The 10273-nt window shown below is 53.0% G+C and overlaps 1 protein-coding gene across 1 annotated transcript; it reads left to right on the forward strand.

Annotated features, from left to right (window-relative positions):
- The first annotated feature begins 1916 nt into the window (after positions 1 to 1916).
- Positions 1917 to 4426, forward strand: LOC103073649 (D-dopachrome decarboxylase). The gene is made up of 3 exons (XM_007451026.1): positions 1917 to 2057; positions 2381 to 2556; positions 4169 to 4426. Exons 1-3 carry the CDS (start codon positions 1950 to 1952, stop codon positions 4239 to 4241), a joined length of 357 nt encoding a protein of 118 aa, XP_007451088.1. The 5' UTR covers positions 1917 to 1949; the 3' UTR covers positions 4242 to 4426.
- The last annotated feature ends 5847 nt before the right edge of the window (positions 4427 to 10273 follow it).

Consider the following 10273-nt stretch of genomic DNA (forward strand, 5'->3'; position numbering starts at 1 on the left):
CACCACCGCAGCACCAACTCCCAGCTTCCTCCTTGGCCTCCTGGCCTTGGCTCAGCCTATTTCTGCTGCTTACCGGGCTCCCCCTCACCTTTCCTGCCTGGTGCTCTGCCTGATCTTTTGGTATTTGTTACCATGTCCTTCTCCAGGGAGAATTCCTCCAACTTCTCACCCTAGGCCAAGTCAGGTGACCCCTCTGGGCTCCTCAGCCCCAAAGCTTCCCTCCCTCAGTCCTGGCAGGGAGCTGGTTCCATGCCCCCTGGACTGGCACATGTCACAGTTGACTTGGTAAAGAGAGTCACAATCAGGAATCATCTCAGTCTCCTGGGTCTCTCTCCTCCCTCTGGGGTGACACTGTCTCCCACAGGTGGGGTGCAGGGCTGGTTAATGAACCTCCTTGCAGGGAGGGAAGTCTCAGGTTAGTTCCTAGCCCTCCTGGTGCTGCTGAGGGGCTTTGCTCTCCCATGCCTACTCGTAACCCCGGCCACTGTTTTCTCCACGCTACACCCTGGGTCCCAGACTTGTCACCTGTCCCTCAGGATGGTCACAATCTACCTGTCTTGTGTCCTAGACCCTCTGATATCTGAATCATCTAATAAACGAAGGAGACAGGGTCATGGACAGACAGAGCCTCAGCCTGCCTGCCTCCCATAGAGGCTCCTTTAATATGTACACTTAAATAGAATTTTAGATGTGTAATTGAAATTGTTCATATACACCCATACAACTTCAATTATCTTTATCATTTACAATTCAAACAACTTTACAACGCAGATGAGAGTACCATGTTTGGCTACCTCAACAGACTTACACGGTTTTTTTGTTTTAATTAATTAATTAATTTGGCTGCATTGGGCCTTTCTTGCTGTGCGTAGGCTTTCTCTAGTTGCGGTGAGTGGGGTCTACTCTTCGTTGTGGTGCACGGGCTTCTCATTGTGGTGGTTTCTCGTGTTGCGGAGCATGGGCTGTAGGCACATGGGCTTCAGTAGTTGTGGCTCATGGGCTCTAGAGCGCAGGCTCAGTAGTTGAGGGCACGGGCTTAGTTGCTCCGTGGCATGTGGGATCTTCCCGGACTAGGGCTCGAACCTGTGTCCCCTGCATTGGCAGGCGGATTCTAAACCAATGCACCACCAGGGAAGTCCGACTTCCACATTTTAAATAACAACTTTTGTTTCACCTATAAAAACATAGGGTCCTGTAAACATTGCTGGTAATTCTACTGGGATTTGGCGGCTCTCACCCCCCGGTGGGCTGTCCTTCACCGTGAGGTAAGGTTGGCACAGGCACAAGAGGCCACAAAGGTAGATGTCTTTGGGGGCCAGGTAGGGATACAGGGAGCCCGAGGGTCTCTGCCCAGCCCCACTCGAGCCCACATGTATCACCAGGTGACCTGATCAAGAGAAGTGCAGATTCACACATGGAGCGTGAAGTTGCCTGACTTGGAGGCAACCCATTTAAAAATAATTTTAAGCCTCCGTGACGATGTAACGTTTTTAGGGTGGAGCCTGGGGAAGGCTCCTACAGGTGTGTGTGTTTGGGGGGGTTGTTCAGACCTCCATCTAAATATTGGCTAAGAAGCAGAAGACCGCAGCAGCGCCGGAAAGCTGCAGGGGACCGGAAACCTCGGCCAGTGTGCCTGGAGCGGGGGCGGGGCCAGTCGTGTGGGCGGGGCCTGGAACGGCCAATGTCTCCTTGGGGGTGGGGTTACTCTGCGCCGGCCGGGCTACAGCACTTCCGGAAATCAGCGCCGTCGCACGCGGAGACTGCCGGCCGAAGCCGGGGGTGTAGTCAAGGCAGCCAATCGGGGGGCGCTGTGTACCTTCCCAGCCAATGAGGAACGGGTTTCCGCGGCGCCCCGCCCCTGCTCCCTACAGCCCTGCCCTGGAGATCACCCACCTGGACTCCGTGCTTTCTTTCTCCCTGGCGGCCTTTCGCGCGCCTTCCCGCTAGAAATGCCGTTCGTTGAGCTGGACACGAACTTGCCCGCCGGCCGTGTGCCCGTGGGACTAGAGAAGCGGCTCTGCGCGGCCACTGCCGCCATCCTGGGCAAGCCTGAGGACGTGAGTATGGGCAGGGGAGCACGGAGAGGGAGGAGGTTGGCGGATGGGGTCGGGCTCTGTCCGCGCTCCGGCTTCCCCACCGCGACCCTGACTCTAACGCGCCCGCCTCCCGCCAAGTCTGACCGGTCCGCTCTCCAAGACCGGTCAGGGCCCCACCCGCCACGTCTGCTCCCTGTCGCCTTGCCCAGCCATGACCCCGACGTGACCTCCAAGGACCCCGGCCCTGATCCCGCGTGGCCTGCGCTCTCCCACTCCGCGCTCTCCGGTCCTCAGCACCATCCCGGCCTACACTGGCCTCAGGCGAAACTTTCGTGTCACCGCAGCGCGTGAACGTGACGGTGCGGCCCGGCCTGGCCATGGCGATGAACGGCTCGGCGGAGCCCGGCGCGCAGCTGCTCGTCTCCTCCATCGGTGTGGTGGGCACGGCCGAGGAGAACCGCGGCCACAGTGCCCGCCTCTTCGAGTTTCTCACCAAAGAGCTGGACCTGGCCCAGGACCGGTGCGTAGGGGCAGGGAGAGGACCCTCTTGGGACTGCTGCGAGACGGGGCAGGGATCCGACTTGAGGCCCTTCCTAAGGTTGGGGAAAAAATTAATTCCCCACCCTTCGCTAGGATGTGGTGCCGCAGGGCCACTTGCGCCCCCCGGTGGTGGGCCTACCTTGAGAGTGGTAGTAGAATTGAGTGAATTCCTGGCTCTGTAGCGGTCCCTGTGACATCTGGGCAAGGTGTGGCCTCCAGGACCTCAGTGTTTCCATCTGTGAAGTGGGAAGGCTCTCCTTTAACTACTCCCTGGGGGTACTGCACGGGATGGCACTATACTGCACCTGCCTTGACACCTTGTAGGGCAGGATGTTGTTACCCTGACGAAACCAAGGCCATTTATCATCTGCCTTCAGGCTTCCCCACATCTTAGGGAAACAGGTGTAATTTTCTAGAGCTTCTCCAAGCTGGTCGAGGAATTCTGGGTATGTCCTGAGGCTGTGACCTTTGGGCCTATGGCCCAATTAGGTCCCAGGTAAGGTTCCTGGGAGGGCCACAGAGTAGTGGAAAGAGCATTGGCCTGGATGTCTGGAGACCTGGGTTCTGGGTCCCATGCAGCTGGAGGATCCAGACAAACCTGGAAGTGAACCATCTCTGGTTTGTAGCCTTCTCTTCTGGGAATAGAGAGGCATGGATTAAACGATTCCCAAGAACACCTACAGCTCCCAAACCTGGGACTCTGTGGCAAGTTTAAAGTTTCTTCCTGGGTAAAAAATATTCCTGAGCCAAGTCCATGCCTACGAGGAACTAAGTATATGAGAAGCTTGAAAGAACCTTCCAGAATGGAGCCTTCATTGGCCCAGAAAGGCTGGTGAAGAATGGTTACTTCTGGGGGGTGCTCAGACCTGGTCCTCAAGCTGGGGAGTGATAATAATTGTAATAACATAAGTAATGTGTAATTTGCCATGTGCCAGACACTCCATAGGTAACTCACATGCCTGATCCCATTTGATCCTTAGAAGTTTTGTCCCCCTCTCCACACCCCTCGTGTGGACATGCCATCCCCATGAGGTAGATACCTCTATTATGCCTATTTACAAATGGGAAAACAGGTTGTCACATATACCTCCTTGGTCCCAGGCTATCCCAGGTATCCTGTTTCTTCACAAGGAACTTCCTATCACTTCTGTGAGAGGGGCACACTCACTCACTCCACAGACATTACAGGGATGGTGGGGGGAGTCACCCTGTGCCTGGCCTTCTTGAGCCAGGCTTTGCAAAAACAGGCAGCTTGGGCACTGCGCATGCCCCCCCGGGGCCTGCAGTTTGGAAGACAGGGCTCCCCTGTGAACCCACAGACAGAGCATACAGTGACCACAGAGGCCGCCATGTTGAGAGTCTGTTCCTGGTGGGTGATGATGATGTGCAGTCACCATCCCAACCTTGACATGCCCACTGCTCTGTCAGGGGTTGGGCAGAGAGCATTAATGGGTTGAGACAGCTTTGCAAAATGCCTGGTAGGCTAAGACAGGCTGGCCTGAGAGCCCATGGTGGGAGTACCTGGCTAGGGGTCTTGGAATGTGAGGCATTAGCCAAGGAGCTGATGACATCTTTTTCTCTGTCTCCTGAAGGATAATTATCCGCTTTCTCCCCTTGGAGCCCTGGCAGATCGGCAAGAAGGGGACAGTCATGACCTTTTTATGACTGGCATGGAGGGCATCCAGGGCATCGGTGAGCTGGCAGCTCCTTCCAGAGAGGCCTCCTGGCAGAGTGAGGGCCTGGTGGATACCAGCTTCTGGCACCCCCACGTGCAGACAGGCCTGTGACCTCACGGTCCTCTTCCCCATCCTTATGACAAATAAATGAAGAGCGTTGTCTCTCAAACATGACTTCTCTACTTCCCTTTACCCTCCTCCGGCATTCTGGGCCACCCTGGGCAGCAGGGTTGGTTTATGAGGTGGGGACCTTAGGGAACCTGGGAGGTGGGATGTTCCTGTCTTCAGGGCCTCTGTTTCATGTTTTGTATCTCGGCTGCCCAAATCAGGGTGGAGGGCTCAGCCTGGAGGCCCTGCTCCCGATGTCCATGTTCAGGCTGGTGGGGAGGAGCTGGCAGCTGGTCCAGCCTGGGCCTTCCTGCAGACTCTGCGGACCAGATGTTCCTGTCCTGAGCCTGGGCTTTAGGGACCTTCCGTGGACATTGCCAAACTTCACCTTCTCCAGTGAATCTTGATGAGAATTAAGTGTAGCTGTGCGCCTTGTAAAAATCCATGTCCCAGGGCTTCCCTGGTGGCGCAGTGGTTGAGTCCGCCTGCCGATGCAGGGGACACGGGTTCATGCCCCGGGCCGGGAAGATCCCACATGCCGCGGAGTGGCTAGGCCAGTGAGCCATGGCCGCTGAGCCTGCGTGTCTGGAGCCTGTGCTCTGCAACGGGAGAGGCCACAACAGCGAGAGGCCCGCGGACCGCAAAAAAAAAAAAAAAAAAAAAAAAAAAATCCATGTCCCAGATTGGCAAACCCAGAAATGCAAAATCTGCTTCTAGAAATGGAATGAATGGGATCCCGCACCCCCATCTAAAGAACATACCATGCTTTTGCATTTCAGAGGATATACAGGTGGGGTGGGGGTAGTCCAAAGGAAGTTGCCTTCAGTTTTCCTTCCGGATGCAGAGTTTACATCTCTGGGTGCTATGTTTCTCTGCACAATTAAAGCTTTGATCATCCTGTGCACCAATGAAATACCAAATTGAGATTTGCAGTCTATGCAGTCCACCTGGTTAATAAGTTAGTTTCCAAAAGAATGTGCCTGTGCCTGCTGTTTACCTGACCACCGCACACGCAGGCTCAGCGGCCACTGCACACAGCTGCTCCGCGGCATGTGGGATCCTCCCGGACCGGGGCACGAACCCGTGTCCCCTGCATCGGCAGGTGGACTCTCAACCACTGCGCCACCAGGGAAGCCCCGCTGAGGACTTTTTAAAAGCTATAGCTTGGAGTTCCTCTCCCTGGCTCACTGTCCCAGCTGTTTCTGCTCTCATTCCTTCTGCCAACATGGATATCTTGCTTCCCAAAGGGGCTCAGGGAATGTTTGTGGGTTGAATGCAAATGAATGGTTGAAGTGCCTAAGGAGGGATTCATGCCTAACCCTTGCCAGGACCATAAGGTAAGATCTGGTCTCCCCAGCTTCAATCTCTCATCCCCACTATTGTGAGTGATGTCATCTGTTTGCTGTGAGGACTGGCCCCTCCCCCCACGCGGGCATTACCTCTCCCCATTGTGGCCCTGAGTTTTACCCCCTGATAACACCATGCTGCATGAGGCTCCTGCATGGCCAGCAGTGTTTCTCAATTCAAAACCTTGCCACACAGCTAGCTCCCTGCTGCTTGCACCACCCTTCCCATCTTTTTTCAACTTTCACTCCAGAGCATCTTTCAAGATACAACTCGGTGGAAACTGCATACAAGGTTGCAAGTCATCCACGAAAGTTTGAAACCATCTGTTTATGCCCTGTTTAACCCAACCCTGCGCCTTATACTCCTCTCAAAAATCAAGGTTGGCGACTCAATTATTTTTTTATCTACTAGCATATCATTAAAGCTTTACTGTACTGAACCGTCTGAGTTCTTCACCATGGTTTTACTGTCTATAAATAAAGTCAAAGAAAAAGCCATAACATTCGTTCTTTAAGTCATTCTTGCTGGACTCAAGCCGCTATGAATGTCAACCAGTGTGAAGCCCTTCCCTAAAACGCTTAGCTCCCAAGAGCCTTACCCCTGTGTCCCAGGCCCTTGTCAGAAACCCGTCAACGCTGGGCCCTCCTTCCGGCTCTGTTCTGTCACGTCCTCCCCGGTACGTTCATCCCCCGCTCCCCCTCCCCCTTTTTCTTTTGCTTCAGTAGTTGCTTGTATCTGTGACTTTTAGGCTTCAAATCCTTTTCGGAACGAGGTGAGGTCCAGGTAATGTGCGAATGCTCTTCCGGCCCCGGTTCCCTCCAAGTGTCCCAGGTTTCCACGGCCTTCAGAACACCTGTCGCTGGTTGTAACAGTAGTGCGGCCGTCACTTGGCAGCTGCTGCGGGCCAGGCCCGAGCTCGGTGCTTCCCTGGTACGACAAGCGGTGGGGAGGGAGCGGGCGGGATTCGGGCAGCAGCGGGCGCGGAGCCCCCAGCCGCACTCAGGCCGAAGTGCAGGGCTGCGCCGCCACCTGCAGGGTCCTCGAGCGCCAGCTCCGCGGGGCGGCGCGTGAGCGCTTGCCGACTGGCTGGTGGAGCCGGCTCCGGAGCCAATGGGAGCGCGCCTTGTTGTGAGGCGCGCAGCCGGCAGGCGCGGGGGTCTGGCGGACAGGCGGTTGCCGTGGAGACGCCTGGTGAGTTCGCTGGCAGCGGGTTTGGGGCGGCCCCGGGTGGGGGCGCGGCTCTGCTCTGCCGGGGGCGGGGGTTTGAGGGGCGGCGGTCGCGGGGTCCGGCCGGGCGGACGCTGGGATTCCTCGTGGGGAAACCGAAGCCGGGACCCGGAGTGGCCCGGCTGGGCCCCGCTGCCGCGCGGGCCTCTCGTCGGCTCCTGCTCGTCCCGGGGGGCTGAGAGGGGCTCCGCGTGCGGGCAGGGATCACAGTGGCCGCAGCGGGAGCCGCCGTCCGGTCTGTGGCTGCGGTGCCGGGCCCCGCGCTGATCACCGCCTCGCGTCCTTCTACTTCACCTTCACGGCGGCGCTGCGCGGTGAGCGCCCCTCACGTGTGGAAACTGAGGCCGAGAGGACGTGCAGCCGCTTGTCCCGAGTCCCCGGCTCCCCCGCGGGCCATTGGCTCCAAACTGCAAGCCTTGCCTGCCCCACCGCCCCGAGGAGGCGGACCTAGGCCGGATAGAGCTTCCTGATGCTGGCAGGTGTCTGCACAAGGGGCTCTGGGGGCCCTCCACCCTTGGGGGCCTGGGTTACTACAGGTCATGCTGTGTATGCGGATTCCATGCGGCTGGGCTTCCTTCTGGGTGATTCATAATCGTTCTTAGAACTGGAGTATCCTCGGATTGGTCTCGTTCAGGGGTCGGCAAACTTTGGTTGTAGATATAATGATTTTTATAATAGTATTATGTCTTGTGGCTATAGTAAGTATGAGTATACTTATAATAGTATAAGTATTCTGGTGCTGTACTGTACTGAGTACTGTGGTCGCAGCCAAAGACAGTGTGTAAGAGAGTGGTGGTGTTTCAATAAAATTTTATTTAGGGACACTGAAATTTGAATTTTAAGTAAGTTTTATGTAATTTTCACGTGTCACGAAGTTTTTCAACCATTTAAAAATGTAAAAATCATTCTTTGCTCTTGGGCTGTATGGAAACAGTAGGCTAGTGAGCTTGCAGATGCCTGATTTAGTCCAAAGACTCATGCAGTAGAGGAAACTGAGGCCCAGAGGGGTTATCTTATGCCATGTCAGTCACACAGCCGGGTAGTGCCCCAACTGAGCTTAAGACCTATTCTTCCCGACTCCCAGGCCAGAGCCTGCTAGGAAACGTCACTACTTACCACTGGATCAGGGTACGAGGTGCTCAAAGTGTGCTGTTGTTATGTGTTCTGAAGAACATGAAAACTATAAAGAGTTTGAAAACTTGTGAGGTTTAACTCCTGAATGTGCTGTTCTGAGAAAATGCAACTGTTCTGCTGGGAGACTGAGAAATGAGTACCAGATACTTCCCTTCTCATCCTTATACAGTAGCTTTTTTTAAACTCCTTTTTGTGGTTTCTAGGGTTTGTGGTGAATAATATGGCTATGGTCCTCATTCTCACATTGCTTACAGATGATAAATATATAATCTCAAATGGTTATTTCTTTGTAAAGTTTTTATTTTAAACTACTTTGTGTGTGTGTGTTTTTATTGAAGTATAGTTGATTTACAATGTGTTAGTTTCGGGTGTACAGCACAGTGATTTGGTTATACATACATATATATCTATTGTTTTTCAGATTAATTTCCCTTATAGGTTATTACAAAATATTGAGTACAGTTCCCTGTGCAATACAGTAGGTCCCTGTTGGTCATCTATTTTATATATAGTAGTGTGTTAATTCCAAACTCTCAATTTATCCCCCCCGCTTTGGTAACCATAAGTTTGTTTTCTATGTCTGTGGGTCTATTTCTTTGTGGTATATAAGTTCATTTGTATCTTTTTTTTTTTTAGATTACACATATAAGCAATATCATATGATATTTGTCTTTCTCTGTCTTACTTAGTATAATAACCTCTAGGTCCATCCGTGTTGCTGCAAATGGCATTATTTCATTTTTTTTTTATATTTATTTAACATTTAGTTTCCTTATTTTTTTGTCTGCGTCTGGTCTTAGTTGCGGTACGTGGGATCTTTTGTTATAGGGCGCGGACTCTTGGTTGCGGCGCGTGGGCTTCTCTCTAGTTGTGGTGGGCGGGCTCCAGAGTGCATGGGCTCTGTAGTTTGCGGCACGCGGCCTCCCTTGTTGAGGCGTGCGAGCTCAATAGTTGTCTCCCGCGGGCTTAGTTGCCCCGCGGCATATGGGTTCTTGGCTCCCCTACCAGGGATTGAGCCCGCGTCCCCTGCATTGGAAGGCAGATTCTTTACCACTGGACCACCAGGGAAGTCCCTCATTCTTTCTTTCATGGCTGAGTAATATTCCATTGTATAAACATACCACATTTTATTTATCCATTCATCTGTTGATGGACATTTAGGTTGCTTCTGTGTCTTGGCTATTGTAAATAGTGCTTCAGTGAACACTGGGGTACATGTATCTTTTCAAATTATGGTTTTCTCCGGGTATATGCCCGGGAGTGGGATTGCAGGCTCGTTTGGTAGCTCTATTTTTAGTTTTTTAAGGAAACTCCATACTGTTCTTCATAGTGGCTGCACCAGTTTACATTCCCACCAACAATGTAGGAGGGTTCCCTTTCCTCTACACCCTCTTCAGCATTTGTTATTTGTATATTTTTTTTAACACTTTATTTATTTTTATACATTTATTTATTTATTTTTGGCTGCGTTGGGACTTTGTTGTGGTGGGTAGGCCTCTCGTTAAGGTGGCTTCTGTTGTTGCAGAGCACGGGCTCTAGGTGCGTGGGCTTCAGTAGTTGTGGCACATGGACTCTGTAGCTGTGGCTCACAGGCTCTAGAGCACAGGCTCAGTAGTTGTGGTGCATGGGCTTAGTTGCTCCGCGGCATGTGGGATCTTCCCGGACCACAGCTTGAACCCATGTCCCCTGCATTGGCAGGCGGATTCTTAACCACTGCACCACTAGGGAATCCCTGTAGGGAGCAGGGGCGGAGGGAGGGCCTTCCTTCCTTAGTCCAGAATCTGGCAGCTGAATCAGTTGCTGTGAAGCCTGATCTGTCCACAATCAAAGGCACGTGTGGAAATCCACTCCCAGAGAAGAGTGAGTCCTTGGGGAAGCTGGTTTGGCCTCTGAAAGGTCGACTGAAAGACACCACCCAGAGTTGACGGGGACTTCATTCTCTCCCTTCGCTCTTCACAGGGGCACTGCCCCTTGGGAATGTGTGTGTGTTTTCCCTAGGTACAGGGTTTTAGTGCTATAGTTTCTACTTTTATCGTCTTTTTTTTTTCCAGATTGTATGGTGGTCACAGTGCCCATTGTAGCATAGTTTACAGTCAAGCAGCAGTTTCCAGAGTTAATCAGCAGAATTCTTTTTTCTAAATGTGGAACCCAGGAGATAAAATAGCTATCAGCCTCGTGGGGTTTGAGTCTTCCTCGTCTGCAAAG

The sequence above is a fragment of the Lipotes vexillifer genome, unplaced genomic scaffold (assembly GCF_000442215.2).
Source record: "Lipotes vexillifer unplaced genomic scaffold, Lipotes_vexillifer_v1.1 scaffold1783, whole genome shotgun sequence".
Taxonomy (NCBI): Eukaryota; Metazoa; Chordata; class Mammalia; order Artiodactyla; family Lipotidae; genus Lipotes; species Lipotes vexillifer.

Coding starts and splice junctions, on each gene's coding strand:
- LOC103073649 (XM_007451026.1), top strand. CDS start 1,950: ATGCCGTTCGTTGAGCTGGACACGAACTTGCCCGCCGGCCGTGTGCCC. Junction 2,058..2,380: donor TCCTGGGCAAGCCTGAGGAC/GTGAGTATGGGC, acceptor GTGTCACCGCAG/CGCGTGAACGTGACGGTGCG. Junction 2,557..4,168: donor CTGGACCTGGCCCAGGACCG/GTGCGTAGGGGC, acceptor TGTCTCCTGAAG/GATAATTATCCGCTTTCTCC.